Genomic DNA, 26,074 nt, shown 5'->3' on the forward strand with positions numbered 1-26,074 from the left:
CTTTGAGAAAAGCCATTTGTTCATATGATTGACGTCAGATGGTTTTTTGGCGCTAAAATGTCACTAGAATTAAATTTCGAACGAAGTAGTATCTAAGTACGTTTTGCATAGGGCTTGGTATTCATTCTTAAGTCAATTGCTAATTTAGCTGTATTTCGGTTAAAAATCTTTTTAATTTTACATTTCACAGCATGGAGGGCGCCGATTAAAACTTTTTAAAGAATTGCGATACAAATATCTGAAGAATTACTACAAAAACTAACTAAGATTTTCTAGAAGGCATTACCGTATTTAAAAGCCAGTTTTAGCTCACTTTTAGCGGCAAAAACTGGACCTACAATTTTCGGCCACAAACAAAATCTTCCGAACACACCATATAAATAAATGTTGTTCATTTTCAGCAAAACGAACAGTTTCGTGGAATTTGACTCCTGAACTAAAACAATGAGCGGTTAAGCTCTTCGTTAAAAGTTTTATAACGTCGCGGATAATGGATGAACTTAAATCAATTATTAGGCTTCGACAAAGTTGACACTAACAAACTGCCCATTAAAGCATAAGAGTCCTATATTGAAAAACTGTCCAGAAAAACGCTATTCAATATTTACATTTTCATCAAGTCTTATGGATGGGACAACCATGTTTTGGTATATTTTTTGATATTTTCTAAACAAAACTGGTAATCTTATTAGTGCATTTTGATTCAATGGTGAATCAGAATACAATCCAGCAGATAACTCGACAAAAATCTATATGGGACTCTTAAGTTTCAATGGGCAGTGAAAGTATCGTTCCCAATCGCAATCCTTTTGATGTTTGGATATCTAGAGTACCTAGTGCGTGACAATTTTTTTCAGTAAATGACATGTTTTAGAAAAATATTTGCTTCTTAAGATATGGGAATTCTAAATTATTTCATTAAAAATCGCCTTCCTTTTTGATCACTGTTACGGGACGCTTGCGGAAACTACCGCATGTATGTTTTATTATGTTTAGATCTAGGGGTATCATCACCGCCTTTATTCTACGTTTGAGCAAACTAAGTGTGTCGTGATTTATTTCGGCGTGTTCGTAGCTTTTTGAGCTGTTCTGTCTTGTTTGAAGATAACCAGCAACAATAAGGCTTGTTCGCGACAATTTTTATAATACAATTTGCGTATATTATTATATTAAACTCAATAAATTATTGATATTTTAAATATTTGGGTATCTTTTATCAAAAGCATACAATCATTCATTCCTAATTGAACTACATGTGAAATTGATGAACATTTAAGGGAGGATTATCTAATAAACGGTCGACATCATGCTGAGTATTTGCCCGTGGTACAATAAGAAAGCTGCGGGAGGCTGATTTTTTTGACATTAAAAATGTCTTACTCCACTATCTGGGGCTAGGTGTCATTCTAAAATCTAAACTATCTCCCATGTAACGAAACTATGTAAGGTTTGCACGCTTATAACTCCAATATTACTAGATGGATTTTAATCATTCATACACCAACCGATTCAGAAACACCTAACTTAAATATTGGTAATAATTTAATATCTCCCCAATAAAAGTAGACTTTTGGAAATTGGTAAAATTAAAAAGTTCACAAAAAACGGGAAAAATACCATTCGTGAGGCAGATTTCTCAGACACAGCCGTCAAAAGAGGGCAGCTTAGTTGCTCAATGAAACACGAAAAGTCATAAATAGAAGCAACGCATGTCCGTTTAAATCAGTTGTTGCTCTTATCCCACACGAGCAACGTCGTCTCCGGGCGATGCAATAAGCGCTATCGATTTTCGGTAACGTTGGCATTTGCACACACTCGCACCTAAGTGACTAAACCATATACGGTTAGTTTATAAATAGAGGTGACGCGTACCCGTTTGAATCAGTTTTTGTTCTTATGTCGAACGGGTAAGATCATGGCTGCAGCGTCTGGGCACTACAATAAGCGGTAGACGCTATGCATTTTCGGCAGCGGTGGCCGTGTGCGGATTTGTCGGGTACCAGCATGGTGTCACAGAATGATTTGCAAAGTGGGTGGGCGGGGTGGTTTGGATTTAATTCAATACGGTGTGTGCTGCTTAAGAGTGTTGCGTTTGAAAAAAATATATTTATTTTTATGCATGAGTAGGGTAAAGAGCCAATTGGTTTTCATGTTTCATATTTCGGTTATATGTTTTTTATCAGTAAGGCATCTGACAACGTGCTTCTGTAGTTATTGCACTGTTCAGCAGCGTAGTATTTTATATAGGAGAGTACACTCAGGTTTTTTACGCGGATTTTGAAATTTACGCGGTTTTCATCCACGCTTTTTTTTTAATTTACGCGGTTTTCATTTACACGGCCTGTATCCCCTGCGTGAAAAATCTGAGTGTAATTGCATCGGAAACAATCACATTTCCAGCAGAACTTTTTGTTTTCTAATTTCAAACACTGTTGTTTCGTACTGCACACAACGGAAAATTTTAAAACAGAACTTACCGTCCCAGCAGCAGTTGAAGCGGGTGTTCTTTTTCGATTCAAATTCAAGCCATGTCTTAAGCGTTACTGGACTTAAAATTGTTTTCCCAGTTAAACCAGTCAGAATATCTGTCCTACCCTATGTATTTAAAACACAGTTCTAATTGCGTTTTAAGGTATATAACAAATACGGTTGGGTATACTAATTTAAATTTTAAAATAAATCTGTTTTAAATTATGAAACAAACCGCTGTACTGAAGATATAATTATGTCAGTCCTATTACCACATAAAACACCTATATAACATAAAACGCTGCAGAATTGGTTTAATAATACAATGTTTACACTACAGAGTTATAACACGTTTTAATAATTAGCAACAAGAAAAATGTCACCAAGATAGCATAAAAACCCGTTTTAACTGGTAGTGCGAACGTTGCATAACAATGTAATTTATCAAATAATTTCATTTTTCCACCACTAATCGATCAAGAAATACATACACTTAAGATTGTTTACTTAAGTTCATTAGTACATTATTGAAAATTTAAATGGAAAATGAAATTTCATATTTTATGGAGAATCCGTATATTTCCGTTGGCGGGCGTGGGTTTCCTCATCACAGCTCTCAATATGGAACTTTTCTTTTGAATATATTTTCTGGACAGACCAGCCTATTTTTACTAGATGGATCAGCCAAATAATGCCAATCACCTAGTGAGATACTTTATTAATTAATAGATTACCGTTAAAAGACCTTCAATAAATTATGTTTTAATGGGGAGGGTATATAGCAAATTGTAACATATGAAAACAGGCGAGTGAACAAGAACGTGTGTCGATATGTGTGATAGATAAAAAAGCTATATTTTTAATGTCACCGTGGTCGTGTCCTGTACACAACCCTTTAATTTTTTTTATTATAAGTTGCACATACGATGTGTGAACTTTCGTTACTACGGGTATCATCATCACTCCGAGAACAATAGCATGATCCAAAGCAAATTAAAAATTGAATCGAGATCTAACACGGTTATTCATTCGAACAAATCTACTCCAAGTGATGTTATGTGTCCATAATGCGACAAATTTCTAGTAATTCCTGTGATGCTAATCTTACTAACCACTCGAGCTAAAAGTGTTGCACCGGCCTTGAAAATGAATAAATAGTGGGAATCGAGTAGTGATATTCCAGCATGCGCTGTTAGGCCACATGCAAAACTGACTCGGACACCAATTCGTTAAAAGTTTGATAACTCCTTCTAACAAATCCGAAACCAATTTACTTGCAGTCTTCGACAAAGCTGTAGATAATTAAATAATATGTCTTATTTTCACTGTCAGTGATGATCTGATGCAGACAGTGTCATCTAGCGGCGAAAAGGCTAGGTTGTGGATTTTCTCCATGTAAATTGTCGAAAAATACTATATAAACTTTAGGCACGTTGCGTTCTGGTCACGTTAGTGTCCATCGTTCCGCATGACTGACATAGGGATGTAGCTCATACTCGCTCATATCATTTGATCCTGCTCCTATTGTAGTAGGTTGACACGTGATACCTAACACCTGCTCTGCAGAATTTAGCTTCTGCCATCCGAATAGATTAGAAACAGCTAGTGACGAAGTTCAATACCACTGCCCTTGATTGCATTGAATCACTCATATTTTAATTTTAAGTTGCTCTGCATTTACGGTGAGTCCCATATTAATCGACTTGTTAAATATAAGTCAATTTACCACTCTTTCATCACTGTCGACTTGGAACGATTTTTCCATCTATTCGTCAGCTCCCTATTAATCTCACCCGAACAGAACTGACAGCGGAGCAGAAAGGAAACCAACGGTAGCTGTCAAGTTTGTATTACGATGTTTATAAAGCGCATATCAATCGCACCATTTGGCGGCAAAGGTTAATCGGCGTTGAAAGTGAAATGTGAGAGAGCAGCGTTGACGGTGATGTCGGTAGCGGAGGCGGCACTTTTATGCTCCCGGGCGGTCTGTCTGTGGTCTGGAAGTGCGGCGTTTTCCCTTTTGCTTCATCACTCATCATTCCATTTGCTCTCTAACGCGATTTGGTTGGCCTGCCCACTCGTACGCACTGCAGCACCACGACGCGCCGTCAGTCAGTCGAACCATCCCAGTCAGTGGACTGTATGTATTGTACACGACCAACTCAACCACCGCACAGTGGTCAAAAATGAAGAAATGCGGCTAAAAGTATTTTCTTGCTTTCGATGATACGATATGAAGTTTCATATAAATTTTCCGAAGACGTCTAAGCAAGAAAACGTTGATTGTATGCCTACAGCCACCTTTACAAACTTTATAGCGCATTTTAGATAATTGGCCAACTTTTTTTCTTCTGTAATTTTTAGAAGTCGGTTTGGGCCTAGTAAAATACTTTGTTCTGTAACTTTTTGGAAAAATATTTAGTATTTATTAATAGATGCAGCAAAAATTGTAATTTTTAGAATCCACCGAATTTTTATTTTGACAATGAAAAGAAAAATTAATTAAAAACAACTTTGCTGAAACGTTACTAATCTTTCTTTTTTTCTGGCTGAAATACGACTGAGTTCTGGTAATTCTACCATCCTGAGCCCATTCACTGATCATTTTGAAGCCAGAACCACTTTAACTCGAATATTGAATGGAATTTAGGAATTATAATTAAAGAGAATGATAGAAGTTGTATATACAGCATCAATATGATATTATCTTCAGTTTCTTTTTTTATTTCGCAAATATTCATTTTCATATGTTGTATCTTATCCAACGTCAATTTTGCGCTATTATTTTTGTCGTTTAATAGATTGTAAATTAGACTTACACGGTATGAATTTAACGCATGGAACTGATATTAATAGTTCCATGCGCTAAATTCATACTTTCAATTTCAATCAGTTCTGGAAATCTTCAGATACTAAACTTTTTTGTCTTTACACAGATTATCTCTTTCAGATGAATTTAAAAATAAATGCTGCCTTCTGTTCTCCCCAAAATAAAGTTTGTCTAAAATTGTAGAAAACATTTCTTGAATTGATAAATAAAAAACTTCCGAAAAATGACTATTCAACCTTGCTTATAAATGCGCATTAAAATTTGATGTAACTTTGCTTAATCTTGAAAAGCTAGAAAACACATGTGAACTTATGTTGCTGATCCCGGAACCACTGTGCACTGAGGCCATCCCTACTACAGTACGCAAACAGCTTCGAAACCAAAAGTGCAGATGAATCGCATTTGTTTACTCGCCGATACAGCCTTTGATCATCCGCCAGCAGCTTTGCTCGCCTTTTTCGCTTCTATCTTAAGCCAGCCCGTCATTTCCTTTCATAAGACCCGGTTCGCGCCTTGTTGTGTGTATATTATTCCGAAAGACAGGCCGCATAATGTGAGATGAAATGGACCGCAAGAAAAGCAGAAATAAAATATATCTGTTTCGAATGATTTGTGTTTACATTATGAACAACTACCTAACTTTGCTACTTATTCTTGTCAGAGGAAGTGAAGAAAAACTTCACCCCGTGTGGATATAATGTAGTGTGGAGTGTGAAAGAGACGAATGAATGGTGATTACTTTTTAATACATGCCAGCTTATTGAATGGCTGCTAATAGTTTTCATCTATCTTTCGTTACTAATAATTCTGTGTGGCGAACCAGTGTTCAATCAAACTGCCAATTTGACAGCTGTAGGTGAGTTTATTGTAATGCTACACAAAATGCACAACTCGATCCGAATATTATAAAATAATGCTATTTCTTTCGCCAATGCTTACCATAATTATAGACGTTACTATCCATTTCTTTTCAATTCTGATGCTGGGGTGGGTTCATTTCTTCAAATCGAGAGTTATAATTTCCTCTCTGTTCCAAAAAATACTAAAAATTATTCACCAAGCGAAAACAAAGTGATGGTCTATTCTGATATCCTGTGTGTGTGGTACATCGCGGTATGAATGCGGATGAAATCTAGTCGCCAAGTCCTCTCCGTACAGGTCCCAGTTGGTAGATTTAGGACTATGATATGTGACGACTTGTCTATACAAATTAAAAGTTTGAAAAATAGGAAGCAAAAAGCCCATAAGCTATATAAGCAAAATCAAAATAATGAGCACTTGGAGAAATATTTCGACATTTGCGATAAACTAAATATGACCATAGATTCAGATCTTGCGGATTATAACTCAAATGTCTAGCAAATGTTTATTTGTTTAAAGCATCAACAGGCATAAAAAAAACCCCAATGATGCTGGCCTAAATACTAATCTTATTTCTAATAATCAAGTCGCACATAAAAACAATAATCATACAATAATTACAAACAAAGAATGAAAAGGTCAAGTGTTTTTCACAAATTAATTAAAAAATCTGGAAAAACGTATACGCAGAGTTTGTCGAGAAACGTTGAAATCGAATGCTGAAGCTACCTGGTTAAAAATGCGTTGCAGACCACTGATGGCTCCATACATACTATAATTTGTGCGTCGGAATGGCAATCGGAACATTATGTTGTTGCGTAGTGCTCGAGGTGCGACGTTTATGTTGATTTGTTCCAAAATAGCTGGGGCATCTATACGGCCTTGCAGAGTGTCGGTGATGAACAAAGCTCTTGCGGCATTGCTTCGAACATGTAGGGGCTCTAGTTGCATCAACTGACATCGGTTTTCATAGCTAGGTAGTCGGACAGGATCTCCCACGGTAATCTAAGGAGCGCGAATCGTAAAAAGCGACGACACTTTCAATTCTCTCAACGCCATTGTTATAGTTTGGGCTCCACACTTCAGGGCAATATTCTAGAATTGATCGGGATAAAGAGCAGTAGAGCGATTTGAGACAATAAACATCCGTAAAGTTTTTGGCTATCCTGAAGATGCATCCCAGTGCTTGAAGCGCTTTACCAACTGCATAGGAGGCGTGTTGTTTAAACGTAAGTTGAGAATCCAGAATCACTCTCAGATCCTTCACATCACCTCACGTTCGATTTCTGTTTCTAGTAGACGGTAGTTAAAATAAATCGAATCCTTCTTCCGTGAAAAGATATTACTGAGCACTTCTTCGGGTTTACATACATGCGGTTCGTATTGCACCAATCAACAACGACTTGAAGCTGCTGTTGGAGAGCTCTGCAATCTTCAATTGAACGAATTAGACCAAAAATTCTAGAGGTCATCCGCGAAGGATAATCGTGGAGTCTTCAGAATTAGATGTTCATCATTGAAGTGTATCAGAAACATCAACGGTCCCAAGTGGTTTCCTTGAGGTATTCCAAACGTAGAAGCGAATGTAGGGGCCTGGCATTCTCCTATGACAACCGCTATCTTTCGGTCAGTGAGGTAGGATCGAAACCACTGCAAAATACTACCATTTATTCCAAATCTCTCCATTTTTGCTATTGCGATATCGTGGTTTATCTTGTCAAAGCGGCAGATAAGTCGGTGTAAACAACGTCTGTTTGAGCGCGATGTTCCATACTCTCTGTTATGAAGGATGTTAAACATAATAGGTTAGACGCAGTTGACCTGTCCAGACGTGAAGCCGTGTTGATCGTCACTTAGGTACTGCTTACAGTGACTCAATAACAGCACTCAATGAAGTTATTCCACGGTAGCTATTGACGTCTGGCTTATTGACGTTTTTATGGACTGGGAATAAAATTCGCTGAATTCCAGCAAGATGGAAAAATACCTCTATCAATAGATGTTCGAAAAATGTGGAGAAGCGGATTAACCAAAACTTCGATGTGCCTTTTCAGAAAAGCGGAGGAGGAACCCGTCGGGTCCCGGACTGAAGGATGACTTAAGTCGAGAGGAAGCTCTGGTAATCATCGTTGCATTTACATCGATAGCACCCAGAGTTTGACCCACAAGTGCAGCTCTGATAGCAGCGAATTTGATTTGGTTAATAGTTAATGCCTCGTCTGTGAACACATGCGCGAATTTTTCCGAAAAAAAACGCACATATGTCTCGTGATGTGGAAGCTGTGTTCCCATTGAAAGTCATAGACGACGGCAGTCCAGATTCGTTCACATACTTCCAGAAACGTTTAGGATACGACTTGAGATTACGCTGAATATTTTGCTGATATCGATAGAAACAGTGTCGACTGTCTCGTTAATATACAGGGTTGAGACTGACGTAATAGTCTCTGAGTGATATTGTACGACCGCACCTCCGCCGAGCAGCTCTCTTGATAGACTTCAACCGTCGCAATGTACTCGTTATATACCGGTCGGTGGCCGGTTTGTCGGTGGTGAACTTTCTTCGGAACGTGCCTGTCAATAACGTACACCAGAATGTTGGAAAAAGTTTGAACTGCGGATTCGATATCTTCGAGGTTTCCCAATTTTATTTTATTTTCCCAATCGATGTTGGAAACAGGTCTGCGATACTGCGATGGTCGGCTTTACGGAAATCGTAGGTGACAGAAAGTGGTGAACCATCGAAATCATGCACCACAGTGTTATCAATCGTAGCGATCAATGGAGGATGATGCAACACTGATTTTACTAGAGGAGAGGGCGCCATCACTATTGATGCGGCGGAAACCTGATCGCAGGCAAGACAAAGATCGAGATGGCGGCTATTTTCATTGGCAATAGAATTGATTTGTAGTAACGTGGCTGAGCTATAGCTGTCAAGTAGCCTCACTGCATCTGGGTGGAGTACGGAATGGTCCGAATCCAGATAAAGGAATCCGTTGCGGGAAGACTTCCATGAAATGCTAGGAAGATTAAAATCTCCTAGTACCATGATCTCATCAACTGCGTTAGCGTCTTTTAGGATAGTAAAAACTGAGCTGCAGTGTGCTTCAACATATTCGATATCACGAGCGCGGTCGGGTGGAACCTACAACACACACAAAAACGGAACAGCAGATTAAATCTTGTCCAAAGAATTTTTACAACTACGTCAAAACTAAAGTAAAGTCAGAAAATTTCCCATCAACAATGCACTTGGATGACAACGTACATGACAACTCGGAAGAAATCTGCAACCTATTTCCAACATTCCTCCAAGAAATATATATATGACTTTTCTGAACAAGACCGTGATCGCGATTATTTCGCTTTTCTTCCCGATTTTCTTAAGGATATTAGTGTCGATCATGTCGTAGTGGAAAATATTTTCAGTGCTCTAAACCATTTAGATGCATCAAAAGGTTCTGGTCCCTATAGAAGTCCACTATTATTTATGAAAAACCTAGCAACCGAGTTAACTGCTCCATTGGTCTGGCTATTTAATATTTAATATGCAATCTGGACAGTCCCCAAAATATTAAAAAAATCTTTTTAGTGCTTATATATAAATCTTGCAAAAAATCTGACGTACGTCATAATCTCCTGTATTCCGAAACTTTTCGAATCAATCATTAACGAAAAATATTTCTTCGAATAAAAAAACAGAATTACTAACCTCCAGCATGGCTTCTTCAAAGGTCGCTCGACCTCAACAAACTTACTAGAATTTATTAACTATTCACTGATTGCAATGGATGATGGAAACTACATGAAGGCCCTTTATACAGACTTTAGTAAAGCATCTGATCGCATTCACATCCCAATGTTACTTTATAAATTGAAAAGATCGGAATTGAGCCTGGGCTACTTGCATGGTAAGAATCATATCATATAACCGTCAGCAAATAATTAAATTGGAAGGAAAGCAATCTAAGCCAGTTGAAAACATCTCAGGAGTTCCACAAGGCTCTCATTTAGGCCCTCTATTGTCCTTCATACTCAAAAAACTGGAAATATAAATTTATGCGATCGGAGATCAGAAACGCCGAATTTTCCACACGTGGTGTCAGAAAAGTCTCTTACAATTGAACGTGAAAAAATGTTATTCAATAACCTTTAGTCGAAAACGACAAACATCGAATGTGAGATTACCTTAGGAAACCAGACTGTAGTAATATGTGAAAGAATTAGGGATTTAGGAGTTATATTAGATTCTAAGTTAAATTTTATTGATCATTATATCACAATTATTCACAAAGCTAACAACATGCTCAGTTTTATAAAACGCTTTAGCTAACATTTTGAAGATCCTTATACAATAAAAACATTATATATTGCATATGTTAGGTCGATATTGGAATATTGCAGTATTATTTGGTGCTCTTTTACAAACAGACATGAAGAACGAATAGAATCATTACAAAAACAGTTTTTATTATTTGCCCTTCGTAAACTAGGATGGACAACATTCCCTCTGCCATCTTATGAAGCACGCTGCTTGTTCATCAATATACAAACACTAAAGGAGAGTCGCGAATTTGCAATGCTTTCGTTCATTAATAATATCGTTTCGCATCGTATCGATTCAGCTAAAATTTTATCCACATTGAACTTTTACGTACCCTCACGACAGCTACGAAATCGAAGTATATGTTCAATAACTCCTTTTCGCAAAAACTATGCAAAATTTAGCCCCATAAATCAAATGATGTCTATTTAAAACACTATTGCGACTCAATTACAATATCTACACGGAAACTAAAACAATATTTTATGCACAAAAGAAATTCTGTAAAAGCCGAAATTTCTTCATTTATATTAAATTTACGGAATATACACATAAGTAATTAAGGAAATACTGTAAAATAGTCTACAGCGATTGACGAAAAAAAAATCAATTTATATTTATTACATTTCACGTGAATTTCTCATGCCATTTTTGGTTGAAAACTATGAAGACGGGGTTAAGTAGCTATTCAACATAGAAATTTTCTTTATAAATATACTGCTCTTGAGTCTTGAACCAAAGCTATGGAAACTTTTTAATTTGTGCTATACTAACCATACTCGAACACATACTCGTTAGCTTATAATCGTCTATTAAGGTTGGGAGTACCGGTTTTACCGTTAGCGAAAACCGGTAAAACCGTTCAAATATTCAATACCGAAATACCGTATTTTTGTTAACAAAAACTATTTAAAGAATTTTTTCATTGTTTTTTTATAATAGAGCTTTCGAGATACTTTAAAAATATTTTCACATACTAGTTTTCGCAGTAAAATCGCCTGTTTTCTTCATTCATTGCATTTTCTGACTTTAACACATGGTCGTATTAAATTAGTAAATCAGTTTCCTTTTTAATTTTTCTTGTCGATCATTATTACTAATAGTAACAAAGATTTTACGCACGCGAAAGTAAATTGTATGAAAATCTGCATCTTATTCAATTGTTCGTGGAGATAAAAATTAACTCACAGTTGTCGTTTCATTGGTTATAATAATACTAGATGAATTTGAATTTTTAACAATCTGAGACTATATTTGAATTCTCGACAGCTGGCTACCCAGAGCATTGCATAGATGTATGTAATTATTTGTCCCACCACACTATGGGTCGCAAGGGCGGTTTTTCGGAACAAAAATCAATAACATCCAAACCGTTCATTTTAGAGAAATTATGTCTGAGAGAATATTTTTGGAAATTAAATTAGCTTTCTTTTAAAGCAAAAGGTAACTAGGGTGGTCCTCTCGAACATCATTTTCGAAAAATTATTTTTCGAACTAAATGGTATAGAAAGGTATTTACTTCAGTAAAGTTGTAGAAAAAATGTTTTTCAAGCAACATTTTCAAACACATCAAAAATACAGCACTATCGGTTTTCATGTTATAATTATTTTTCTTCTTTAACTTAGGGTGTTTCTGAAAAGTCGGGCTTTTAACTATAACTTTTTAAATAGTTAGTCTATCTTCATACTCTCTATGAAGCGTTTTTAGTACTTTTCATTGCGCATATTTCTGCTGAAGAATGTGAAACGATATCATTTTTCTTTATCGAGTTACGGTCATTTTTTTAAATAAAAATGATAATTTTCAATGACTTATAACTCAGGTTGCAAAAAGTAGCAGCTATATTTGTAGTCTTTCGAAAGTGCATCAAAAATATAATAAAATATCACAAAATCAACTTTTCCTTTTTTGTCCTTTAGCGAAAAATGTTGACATCAACATCATGATCAAATGACATCAGCTTACGGCTGTTTTTAAGGGCCTGGTCATCACCATCTAGCACCTATACCAGATGAAAAAGTCGAGTTTTTAAAAGATTTTTTGAGCTTTTCAAATATATGTACACAAATATTGAAAACGTTAGGCTCAGGAAAATATTTATTTTACTATTCTATATAACTATTTTATTATCATCTACATCGTGTTTCTTTTCCTTAAAATTCAGTGTTAACTCATTTAATACCGAGCTGCATTTTTAATCTTTTATAGAAACTTTTAACGGCTTCTCAAAATATATCGAGTTTAAATTGCTACGGATTTTGCATTCTGAGCGAAATCTTTTTTTTTCATTTTCTCCCACATCAAATGATCTCATTATTTCCTCAAACATAACTTTTACTTCATTTTTTATTTCACCTTTGGTCACTTTCCACACTGAAAAAACTAGATACGTTAACATTATATGGAAAACACTTGAATTGATTCAATTGTAAAACACATGAAAAGGATTCATTTGCCATTTGAATATCTAATAGAGTGTGGACAATGTGATTTTCAAGGGGAATTCTTGCGAACATCATGTAAAAATCACATAAACATCATAAGAAATACCATTGACTAAGATTTCCAAATGAATTACACGTGAATATCGATTAGTTGTACCTATAGATTTAATGGGTACAAGAATCGGCAAAATCAAGTGTTTCACATATAGATATACACTATATGTTTTTCACATGAATGTTATGTGGAAAGTTCATACTATGCGACTCAACAGCATGGCAACCAAAATTCAATGGTAAAACATATCGTATTCATGGGATAGTAGTATGAATATAATTTGAAATAGCACATGAACTGCGTTTTAATAGATTTTTGTGTGAAATTCGCAAGGAAATCATTAAATTTGCTTTTCAACATGCAAGTGCATTTGAAAATAATGTTAAATTTCTTTTTGTTTTATATTTTTAACCTGCAGGGATCAAACGATTTTCTTTTATCCATTTTAACGGCACTAATAACACAAAGCACTACGCGCGTTCATCAAATCAGTCGTCGGCTACTGAGATTCGATTCATCAATGGGATTGATATCAATTAAACTGTCACAACTCGTGGTGTTGTTGTTTATATTTGGCATTGAAGGACAAAAAAGGAAAAGTTGTTTTTGAGATATTTTATAGTATTTTTGATGCACTTTTGAAAAAGTAAAAATTTAGCTGCTACTTTTTGCAACATTCTGAGTTGTAAGTCATTGAAAACTATCATTTTTATTTAAAAAAATGACCGTAACTCGATAACGAAAAATGATACTGAATCACATTCTTCAGCAGAAATATGCGCAATGAAAAATACTAAAAATGCTTCATAGAGAGTATGAAGATAGACTATCTATTTAAAAAGTTATAGTCAAAAAACTGGCTTTTTCAGAAACACCCTAAGTTAAAGAAGAAAAATAATTATAACATGAAAACCGATAGTACTATAACTTTAATGTGTTTGAAAATGTTACTTGAAAAACATTTTTCTGCAACTTTGCTGAAGTAAATACCTTCCTATACCATTTAGTTCGAAAAATAATTTTTCGAAAAAATGTTCGAGAGGACCACCCTAGTTACATTTTGCTTTAAAAGAAAGCTAATTAATTTAATTTGCAAAAATATTGTCTCAGACGTAATTACTCTAAAATGAACGCTTTGGAAGTTATTAATTTTTATACCGAAAAACCACCCTTGTGACCAATACCCGATCATAAACACATAACAAGAATATTTCAAATCTATATCTCCCGTTGTTACTTTTTATAATTTTCTGTTATTTTAACTACTAACGAGACCAAATTTATAACACGATATGTTTCGAAAATTGCATTCTGTTATAATCTTGTTATTTCATTCTGATCGGGTAGTGCACCCGATTAACAAAATTCTTCCCGTGGCAAACGTTTGTTACACATTCCTTTCCTTCTCAGATGAGAGCAAGGACGCATTCGACATCGTCATTGGAATTTTAACGTACAAAACTTTCGAAACCTACATATTGAGGATGGATAGTCCCTTCAAGACTCCATTTGTTGATTCTATGTGCAATTTTGTTTGTTCTGTTCAATCACGGAGTAGCTACTACGAATTGTACGGTCATTATGCTTATACTTAATTGGAAAAAAAAAAGCAAATAAACACTGGTTTTCAGAGCGAGGTGGAATTTATACTCAGGCGGTTTCATATACTAAGTAGGACTGTTACAATGGTTATTTAGAATACCGGTGACAGGTCCGTTTTCGAAGCAATTGTTTGTCAAATCTCGGAACGTCTACTACATCTAGCTAACCTGTATGCTGTTTGGTGCAACATGCGAGTTAGACAACTTCACGACATTCACACTTTTCAGGCTACGATGCAGAAACAAGCTGCCTAATCACATCAGGGCGTTGAACGATTACTTTTTTAATAAAGTATGAGTTGGCACCAAACCAAGATGAATACGACTGCGTTTATTTTTAATTTTTTTATTTTTGATTACCGGTTTTATAGATTTTTTTAATCCTGAAAATACCGGTTTTTAAAATGCCGCGGATTTCCGAACCCTAGAAGTGGGGTGTGATTTTGGAATGATTTATATGCGTATTTGATGAAAAAAAGATAAATGAATAAATAATTGGAACGTGCTCACCGGTAAGAATGTGGACAGCTAAACTGCTCGATATCACATCACTTCGCCATTTTTGGATATACTTTTCCCAGTAGCGGAGCACCCGTCTTCAGTTCTTCTCTTGTGTATTCAGAATTTTTCTAAAGGTAAATTTTCTTCATAATTTTTTTGAGGTTATCCTCAAATTCCAAACTCGTTACAAAACTATTAGATAATCCCTGGCGGCAAGCTGTTACTGGTTGGTAGTTCTTTGTTAAACTCCCTCCAAAAACAGCTTCAATCCACTTTAAATAATTTTCCATGCCATAAATTTACTAGTCTTAACGAATTAGCACTTTACATTGTAATTTACATTTTATTTTGGAAAAAAAATGGCGGGAGAGAAAAAATGCGCCTCCGTCGTCAAAGCTGCGATCCATCGATAGAGTGAAAATACACTCATTACCCTAAATAAAACTCAACTACTAAGTGAAATGCTTCATTTTTCTGCAACCAAATTAATGACTGAATCACAGAAAAGTTTTAGTTACAATTTATCAATCACAAAACTAAAGAACCCAATAATGCCCTACCTATTTTGAATTCTCAGCAGTCATTCAAATGAAAATTAGTTTTGTACACGAGGTAGCTGATATAATACAAAACAACTAGTAAAAATTGTATGATGACTATAGATAATTCGTTACAGAGATATCGTGATCGACGCAAAGAAACTTTTCGAAAAATACAATTCGGAGATCATCGAGTTTGATGGTGCTTAATTTTGCTCACACTGACAAAAAATTGTAACCTTTAAGTAAAAATTTAATCGAAACAATATATAAACACTGATTTAACATTTCTAACTTGTCCAAACATATTCAGAAAGAACGGAAACAAGCTACTTACTCAATGATAATGCTCATTTTCCATTATTACTCGAGTGATAAAAGTTATTCTTGTTGCCTACTATATATAGTAGGTTGGGCATTAATAGGTTAAGTCGCGCCAACGACTGGAAGTAAGGTAGGAAAAACCGAGCTGAATTGAAACAGTGCTAGCGAAACTATCCCACTAGAGATTGCCAAAATACCTCTGTTTTACATTTTTCGTATGTGTATAAAGAATACAGTGATGTCTTAAGCTATTTGAAAAAACATTCCATATTTTTCATTAGATGCGGAGTTACTGGGGGTAACGAATGCTTTGTAGTGACTGTTGGAAATCACATTACTCCGTAAATTACAAGAATCATTATTCACTAAACCGTTTGCTCCTCTAGAGATTTTCTCAACGAAAATCCGTTAACTCTGAGAGACATCACCAAATCGTAGTGACAGCTGTTATGGACGTCAACGGTCTTGTTTGAGGTCGCGTTTTTCTTGCTGTCCAATTTAATTCCACGCCTTCACTCACGAAGCGACCGTCATTCGTCAGCTGTCCAAGCTGTCGACGCGCGGTATCCGCAGACCGAGACTGAAAAGTGTGCAAAAAACACCAGCACCAACCTAGGGGAACAGTGGGTAAAATGCAACGGTGTGGGGAATAAAATGAACATGTAGCCTAATCAAGGGAATATTTGTTGCATTCAGAATAAGCTATACAGAAACCTTATCTAAGATCTATTCAAAGGATTTTGAGTCCATTTTATTTATGTCTTCGAGGTAAAATAAACAGTTTGTGTTGGGGACAGTATGTGCAATGTAAATATTCACTTTTTTCATGTCAATGTTACGAATTTCTAAATTTACTTCGAGCTCTGCATTCCAACAGGAACCTGGTGTTTATCGTATTAAATGTTATCTCTCTCAGTTGATGCATTATCACGACAGAGCATGGATGGATTAGTAATTCGAATGACCGTAACGGTGTAAATGTAGAATTAACGTTAATATATAGAATGAAGAACTTTGACCAAAAACTCCGGTGGCGCATGGTAGACGGTTGCGCTCCTTATCATTCCACCGCTGATACAACTTAACGTGTTCATTTTACCTCCAACTCCCCTATAGTTATAATTTCATGCCCATGATTTTTTTCTACTTCACAGCAAAGAGCACGAATGGAATGAAAATAACTTTATTTGTCTCTCGCTTGTTTGCGCTTTAATCCCCTTCTCATCGGGCCGTCTTTATGCGGTCATCTTAAATAAGCTAAAATTCAATAAAGATTGCCGCCGCAATCAAGGCGGGAAATGATCAAAAGCCAAATTATCGCCTCACTTAACCCTGTTTGATCGATCTGACTGACCCATCATATCAAGTGACTTGACAAGGTTTATGTCAGTAATCTGTTGGAAAATCGATACTGACACTGTAAAAAAATACAAACAGATGAAAAGTGTACTCTCCGCAGTGGCACAATATGTTACTGAAATATGTTTCTTAAGTTGTTGTGCAACTTATCGTTGAGTTCGTATAACTGCTTTGGTATATGATTGTATTACGGAAGAATCACCCGTATGTCGTGACACGGCTGCATCTACTTCATTAGCTAAACGGAGCATTGGATCTGTTCGACAAAATATAAAAGTGGAAATAAAGAAAATATGACGAATATTAACAGGTAACTGGTAGATCACATACACGTAACGTGTTATTGTGCGTGAAAACCTTCTTTTGCAACGGAGAACTATAATTGCTTGTTTGCTCAACATACGGGCCACAAGTGTGATCTGATGTGCTGGCTGTTGATTTTGGAGGTACTGGAAGCAGCTTTTGCAGTCTTTTCAAATATGATAATCGATAAAGAGATCATGGTGTCTCAATTACAGGCTGAAAAAAATGCTCTTTACACGATTGCTTGTTATTATGTATAAGAGTATCATATACAATTTGCAAATGATGTCACATAACATTAAATTGTTAACATTTTTTTAGACTATGAATAAACTCCCTATCTAACAAAAACAGGGTTATATTGAACTAGGCGCATTGTTGACGTGGAAAAATGCAAAACTATCAAAAGTAAGGTAGTTTTGCCGTAGTTTTAGGAACATCTTGAGCACCATTATAAGAACACGGAAACAAATCCTTTTCCGTTTTCATGAATTATAAATCATGAAACCAAAAATTTTGTCATCTTTAGAAATCATGATAATGGTTCATCATATCATGATGAAAAAGACGCCCATCATGAACTATAACAAGCACTCCCATGATTACTAATCATTGCTGCTACATGTGTAACACATACCGTCAATTTTTGCCACGCGAGAGCCTGGTTGCCGTTATTTAGGGGCAATCATTTACCTGTTTTCCTTCACGACATCATATTGAATGAGTCAAATTGAACAAATGCAGACGGAGTCTAATAACTACAATTGGTTTCTAAACAAAAATATAAGAGAATGTAATTGAAACGAGTTGTGGTCGTGCATTCCAGACTACTAAGTTGATTTTGATGCGCAGTTATACTATTAGGTAGTCAAAAAAGTTTCAAGGATTTTCTCATACTAAACGAACACAGATGTTTCAATTTCTGGAAAACCTCATTCAACATACAATCACCATTTTGTTCGACTAGATTTTTGCTTCTATTAGACAAAAAAAATATGCCATGTCTAAAAAATTTTAGTGTTTCTGGGAAAAATGATTTAAGAGTTCATTTTGCAGTTATTTATGGGTAATCATTTTTTCAATCAGATTATCGTTTGTTTCGTTCATTACAATACACTCGAAAAAAAATCTCCATAAATAACTTCAAAATGCACTGAAGGCAATACTTTGATCATGAATTTCATCATTTACAGTAGTCGAACATTTATTTTGAGAACTTAGTAAGGTAGTCGAACAAAACGGCGAAATTGGTTGAAAAAAGTTGTTCAGGGCATTAGAAATCCCATGTTCATTTTATATTACAATGAACCTTAATTTTTTTGACTATCTAATATAACGATCATTATTATCCTGTTTTGAAGAAGCTCACTAGTAAGCATGATTTGAACATGGGCAAATCATCGTGAATTCGGAGCCGTAATTTACAGAAAAATGACGACATATTTGGTTTAAAAATTGCGAGACTTCATGGTGTTTTGTATTATTTAGAAGTAAAAAATATAAACCATAAGTTTCTGAACCAGTCACCGGAGCAAAAATAGCAACAACATTCGGATTATGTCAATCTTATTCTGGTAGTGCAGGAGTTAAAGTTGATCTCAAAAGCTGTTCGTTGGGGGAATATTGGCAGTAAGATTCGCACTCACCATAGTTGTCCTAAAAATAGTAAAAGAGAGGTTTTTAATTTTACCAATTTTAGTAGAATTATGATTGAAATGACTATCATTTAACTTATTTTCAATTTCAATAAAAAAGTTTGTTTTCAGAAATTTAGTTCATGATACCTGGAATCATAACCGTCATTAAAACGCCTGAAAATACTCGTCGACAAAACAAGAGTAACGCATATACTGCGTTACAAACAAATAGTTCATGATATGATGCACATAATTCATGGTGTATTTTCATAACATGAAAAAACACTTTATTCCGAAAATCATGAGTCAGTTTTCTCATTTAGAGGAACGGATTTGTACCCGTGAATGTATTGATAAAAATATCAAACTTTAAGTGAATATTGGAAAATACGCTAGAGAACCATTTTCAATAAGAGCCTTTTTCGTAAGTTTTATGGCTGTTTGTAGCAGCTTTGTAGAATAATTATTTTTATGTACGAGGAACGAGTTTTGATAGCTACTTCAAGTGTACGCAATAGTTTGGCATTGAGTCTTCTTGAACCGGTCGGATTGCAATTGAGAACCGTTTTCACCAGGCTATTGTCCGACATTCTGGCTACGTGCCCGGCCCACCGTAGTCGTCCGATTTTCGCGGTATGATAGATGGGCGGCTCCCCCAACAGCTAATGCAACTTATGGTTCATTCGCCGTCTCCATGTGCCGTCTTCCATCTGCACTCCACCGTAGATGGTACGCAGCACTTTCCGTTCGAAGACACCAAGTGCGCGTTGGTCCTCCACGAGCATGGTCCAGGTCTCGTGCCCGTAGAGAACTACCGGTCTAATCAGCGTCTTGTAGATGGTCAACTTCGTACGACGGCGAACTCTGTTCGACCGAAGTGTCTTGCGGAGGCCAAAGTAAGCACGATTTCCTGCCACGACGCGTCTACGAATCTCTCTGCTGGTATCATTGTCGGCGGTCACCAGTGAGCCCAAGTACACGAACTCTTCAACCACCTCGATTTCATCGCCACCGATGCAAACTCGAAGCGGGCGGTTCTCATTCTCTTCTCGTGAACCTCTTCCTATCATGTACTTTGTCTTCGACGTGTTGATGGCAAGTCCGACGCGCTTGGCTTCTCTTTTCAGTCTGATGTAGGCTTCCTCCATCTTCTCAAAGTTTCGTGCAATAATATCAACGTCATCGGCGAAGCCAAGTAGCTGAACGGACTTTGTGAAAATCGTACCACTCGTGTCGATCCCTGCTCTTCTTATTACACCTTCCGTTGCAGAAACAAGTTTCTGTGTTATCCACAGTTCTTATAGAATATGAGCATTTGTAAAACTAGTTGATCTGATGTTACACAAGCAGTCCAACTAGTCCAACAAATGTTCATCGCCGTTTCTGATCAGATACAGATCTTTTATTAATTTTCCAAGGAAAAGCGGCTTATGACAACTCTAAAGCAAAAATCTCGACAGCTATAGCGACGCTTCAAATCAGGTGCACCATTGATGAGCATGTTCCAAAATTCGTTGATGCGAGGCTTATTTTGATACGACGTATATCTCAATAGCGATATATTGCACACATACATTTGAAATTAGTCGAAAAACATATCTAACAAGAAAATTTATTGGGTTGCAGTTGTGGACACTCGCCAACTTACAACTGTCTCTTCTCTCTGATAGCAAGATAACTAATATATTTTTTTATCTCTTTTATTACAGTTCGACTCCAAAACCAGTCCTTTGGCCTTGTTAGCACAGACATGCAGCGCCATCGGTTCCGATTCGCCAAACCCAAAGTTGCTGGCCAACATCGAGAAAAGTACAAAAAATAGCCGTGACAAGCTTTCACCCGGTACATTATCAAACTGTTCTTCGAGCGACACGCCAAAATCCAGCTTCAAACCATACGAATCATCAAATCATGATCAGACTAAATCTCCCGATGACGGTCGACAGATGGGCTCGCGAAACAAATCACCCAAACAGCCTAGCACATTCCATCAGCAGCCAGCAAATGGCCGTTGCGAATCAAACCAAAGTGCTACTTCATCTCGAGCTTCTCCGTCGAGTAATAATCGTAAAACTCCCGGTTATCTGCAATCGAATGAAGAACGTGTGAATAGTCCAAACTGTGCCTCATCCAAAGATTCGCCGACCAACAACGAAGAACGGCTGATTGGATCAACTGATCCTGTGACTTCAAAAGCAACTTCAGAGGCACCCTCTAGATATTTCAATAGCAGCAGTAGCGAATCCATAGCGAAAATGACCACATCAGCTCCTTCACTAGTATCAGTGGGTCCATCATATTATTCCGCTTATGGAAGTTATCCAATGGATCTTATGACTGCTAGTGCTCTCATGACTCCACACCACCAAATGATGAAAGCAGCCGCCATGAATCCTTACTTCAACTACGCCAAAATGAAAGCTTCAGAGTCGATGATGCCGGTATGCCGAGACCCATACTGTACTGGTTGTGCCTTAAGCTCTCACATGCTGGGAAAGCTTGGGACGTCTAGCTGTCCAGCAGGATGCACTCAATGTGACCACGCAGGAAGTAAAAACTATTCTCCTGTAGCTGCTGCAGCTTCTCTAGCTGCCAGTCAATCATCTGCTGCCATGTACGCTCATGCTCAACTTGCTGCACTTGCGGCAGCCTCCCAGCTGCCTTACGTGTGTAATTGGATTGGAAGTGACTCGTCCTACTGCGGTAAACGATTCGCTGCCTCTGAAGAGCTATTCCAACATCTTCGGACGCAGCATGCAGCGGCAGCCTCAATGTCAGAAGCGCTACTAAATCCAGCCACAGCGGCTGCTGCAGCAGCTGGATTACCTCCGACACACCCACTGTTCCAAAGATCCTACTCAACACCTCCGCTAAGTCCACTGTCCACAGCACGTTATCATCCGTATGGAAAACCTTTCTCCCTCTCTCCTGCCTCATTAGCCGGACTCCCAATGCCACCACATCCGTCGCTAGCGCAGTATTTTCATCCATATTCATTTTATGGGGCACGGTTAAACGGGTCAAACAATATGCACCCATGAGTTCTGCCACTCTCGTCTCTAAGCATGGTTGTTCTAAGTTTGTACATAGTAGAGCGTTTTGTCTAAGATGTTATCTGTAACTTTTAATGTAACAAAACACATAAAAAGAAACTTTGTCTAAACTCTAGGTACTCTATTGCAATATTTCAAAGAGAAACGAAATAAAATTATTTTCTTGGGAAAAAGTCTTTGTCGAATCATTGAAAATACCACCGCCATTATACGTGCGAGGTAAATTACATCCTCACGTAACACAGATTAAAAACCGCTGATAGCCGAAATGAATGATGTTCTTCACCGACAGCAATAAAGATCTGAAAAAATGTAAGTACCTACTTCAAAAGAGTCAGCAATAGCAATGCTGCATCCAACCTTCATTGAAAATGGCTTGAGCTGAAAAACCTACACATCTGGCCGGGTTATAAATCTTGCGTTACGCCATTTCTCTTGACGCGCACTAATTGCTATACTAAAAAGCTCACCAGCGGCGACGTGACGTTGGTCATAAATTATCTTTACGCTGATGGCTGGCCGGCTGACAAGCAACAGAACCATCACATCGCCGGCTTTTCGGCAGCAGATCATGGTGAATATTGTGGTGGTTAAATTGTTTCTTCCTACAGCAAAAATCAAAAGGTGGGACGCATTTTATCGTACGCGAAAGTTGCTCTAAGCTGGTAAATAAAGAATTCTGCAGAGGCCGCAGTCTGTAAAGCTAGATTAATTATTTTGTCCCAGTGTGAAGATTACTTCATTCACAGTTTCGATCTTTGTCAGTTTGTGAGCCAGAAAATATGCTTGTATTAAATTGTTTCAGTCCGCAAATGACCAGACCATAAATTCGACCATTCTCAATACGAACGATCCTTTGCGGTTGTAATGGGTTTAAGAGCTTCAGTGTTTTTCACAGACAAACAAGGCGTATCAGCATTTTTAAATACCACTTCCCAAAAAAAAATTAGGAGCTTTCTAAGTTGCAAGGAGTTAATCATGCTTTGCGAACAAAAATATGCACCGAAAAAAAAGTTGTGACCTATTTCAAAAAAATTAAGATGATATCAAAAAAATAGATTGACTAAAATACACACTACATATTACAATTTGTATGCCAGCAACATTTGATTGCATCAGGCAGAATTATTACAAAAAATTCTATTCATCAATATATTTTAAAATCATGCTATTTTCCAGAATAAAATATATCTCAACAAACTTATTAGGGCGTTTAAGGGGTTATATATGTTGAGATGCGAGAAAAAAGGGAAAAGTTTGAATTTGTATAAATATATGTAGCCCTATTTTTATGAAATACTTGTTATACGTTTAGCGTAGTACAATGTTCAATTTACAAAATCCACTTGAGAACATAAAAAAATATTAATAATTGTCAAAATTAGAGCATATTCCTCAAAACGCGTTTTTTTTTCATTCAAATAGGATTGCCGTGACTACGCTTCCTGTCCAACAGCTCAACCGAAATCATAAAACTAAAAAAAAATCATTAGTATATGTATATGTACCTGTGGTATCCTTGAACGATCGATTAAAAAAAACTTTTTTTTTTGGAAACGGTGACGATTTTTCCAAAAAAATCACTCTTTTTAACTGAAAAAATATTTAAAAATTCATAATGTTAATATGAAAATTTTGACGAAAAAATGGAATCGTTCAAGGATATGGCAGTTAAATTACGAACAAGCCAAAAAAAAGTTATAACTTTGCGTCTACTGCTCCGATCTCTATAAAAATTTGAGGTAACATTCTTAAGAACCTGAAGTTTACGAAAGAAGAATAAAAAAATCGATTTTTTGGCCGACCTCAACATAGCCAACTGTCTGAATTCTCGCTGGGGGAATTTACAGAGAAACCGTTATTGGCCGCCCACATATCAAAGCAGTCAACGAAAGATTAAACTGTTCTCCTTTGTTTACGTTTTACAACTGTAATTTCAAATCTAAATCGTTCAATTAAAATGTGGTTTCTATGAAGAGAATTAATTTGGAAGATTACGCTCATTTCAGCAGCAGTTATTCGTCTTTCTTCATTAGGGACCATTCATAAATTACGTACCGCTTTTAGTTGGAGAGGGGTTGTGACATGTTTTGACATAGGGGGGAGGGGGAATTAGCTAGATCGTTACGTAACATGTTTTCACCGAAGAAAAACAATTTTTTTCTAGGAATTTGTTACGTAATAGGAGAGGGGGGATGGAGAAATTTATGACAATTTGTTACATGGGGGGAGGGGGAGTCAATTTTGGGCAATTTTTGCGTTACATAATTTATGAATGGTCCCTTAGCAAGGGTCTTTCATAATCTACTGGAAAAATGGATGTTTATGAAATTGCGTCACAACCAATTTATTTTACCTAGCAGTGATATGAGACATTCCTTAGGGGCCGTTAATATACCACGTGTACAAACTTTTCATTTCATTCCCTTCTTGGACAAACGTGGACAATTTCTGTACTCCTACCCCCTCCTTACGATGTTCACGCGGATTTTCCCAATTTTCATAAAACTACTATGATGCAGAAGGACTTGATGGAAATCGTTCAAACTTCAACCACAGAATGTCATACACTTCTATAGTTTTTTTGTGAAGTTTTAATGGAAATAACTCATTTCTTAACGACAATATGATCTTTGGGATCATCCATAAATGACGTAGATTATATGGGAGAGGGGGGAGTTTTGTATTTTGTGATGAGGTGTGACGACAGGGGGGTAGGGGGTCATGTCATGCTACGTAGCTTTTTTAAAGGGGAATAACTAACATCGTTTTTTTAATTATTTTTTAATTTTACGGGGACAAGGGGGGGGGGGAGAATTACCGTCAAGCTACGTAATTACCAGGGGGTAGTTAGAGGTTTGTGACGAAATGATACGATGGGGGAGGGGGGTGTTAAAAATCACTAAAAAAATGCTACGTCATTTATGGATCGCCCCTTTTGGGTTTAACGCAAAATCGAAGTAACCTATGGATTTCTGAATTGGCTCATAATTTAACCACAAGCCGCCAAATCCAAAAACAGTGAGATTTGACCAAGTTACACAAGATTGATTCAAGTGATTCAGACAGAATTTTTTCCTCGAATATTGTTTCGCACAATTTTCTTTGATTTTTTATGATAGATGCCATCGATGTTTTCAATTTTCAAAACATTCAAAATAAAGTGTGAGAAAAACACTACCACCAATTTATAAATTAATTTTTTATAAAAGACAAAAATATAGCGAACAGTCCACGTGGACATTTCCATGCCACCACCCTCCTCCCCATGGGCTAGCGTGGGCTTTCTCATGACACCTACCCTCCTCTGAATTGTCCACGTGGTATATGAATGGCCTCTTTTAACACACCATGGGAAGTGGTCTGCGCATTTCGAATCTGTCGTTTTGCATACGGTAATTTTTCAATAATGCTTTCTTTGATAATTAGTTACACCTATTTCCGGATCCATTTAGTTGGACGCATTATTGTCTTAAATTAAAAATAGGTAGATGGATGACCAAATATAGTTTTATATTATGTAATAACTGAAAATAAAGGTAAAGGGATACTTTTTTGTCGCCTTGGAGTCGCATCAAACCATCGTGGGTGTACAGTACATGCGGAAGAGGGATAAGCGTCTAACGTGTAGTGATCCGATACTTCACACGAATGGAATTCCGACCCACATCCATTCCTCTGGCCCAGGGTACCTTCAGGATGATGGAATGCAGCCACTATCCCTCCCCATATAAATATATTAATCATTTCTCACAAAATATACAATTACT

At 36.7% G+C, this 26,074-nt stretch overlaps 1 protein-coding gene across 1 annotated transcript in view; it reads left to right on the plus strand.

Moving 5' to 3' along the window:
• The window catches only part of LOC131682702 (zinc finger protein Elbow), a 79,191-nt gene extending 56,726 nt beyond the window's left edge, over positions 1-22,465 (plus strand). The window contains exon 2 of the mRNA XM_058964390.1: positions 20,961-22,465. Coding sequence (XP_058820373.1) covers positions 20,961-22,292 — 1,332 coding nt within the window. The 3' untranslated portion in view covers positions 22,293-22,465. The remainder of the gene's footprint in view (positions 1-20,960) is intronic.
• Positions 22,466-26,074: the final 3,609 nt, after the last annotated feature.

Source organism: Topomyia yanbarensis, chromosome 2 (genome assembly GCF_030247195.1).
Source record: "Topomyia yanbarensis strain Yona2022 chromosome 2, ASM3024719v1, whole genome shotgun sequence".
NCBI classification, from domain to species: Eukaryota; Metazoa; Arthropoda; class Insecta; order Diptera; family Culicidae; genus Topomyia; species Topomyia yanbarensis.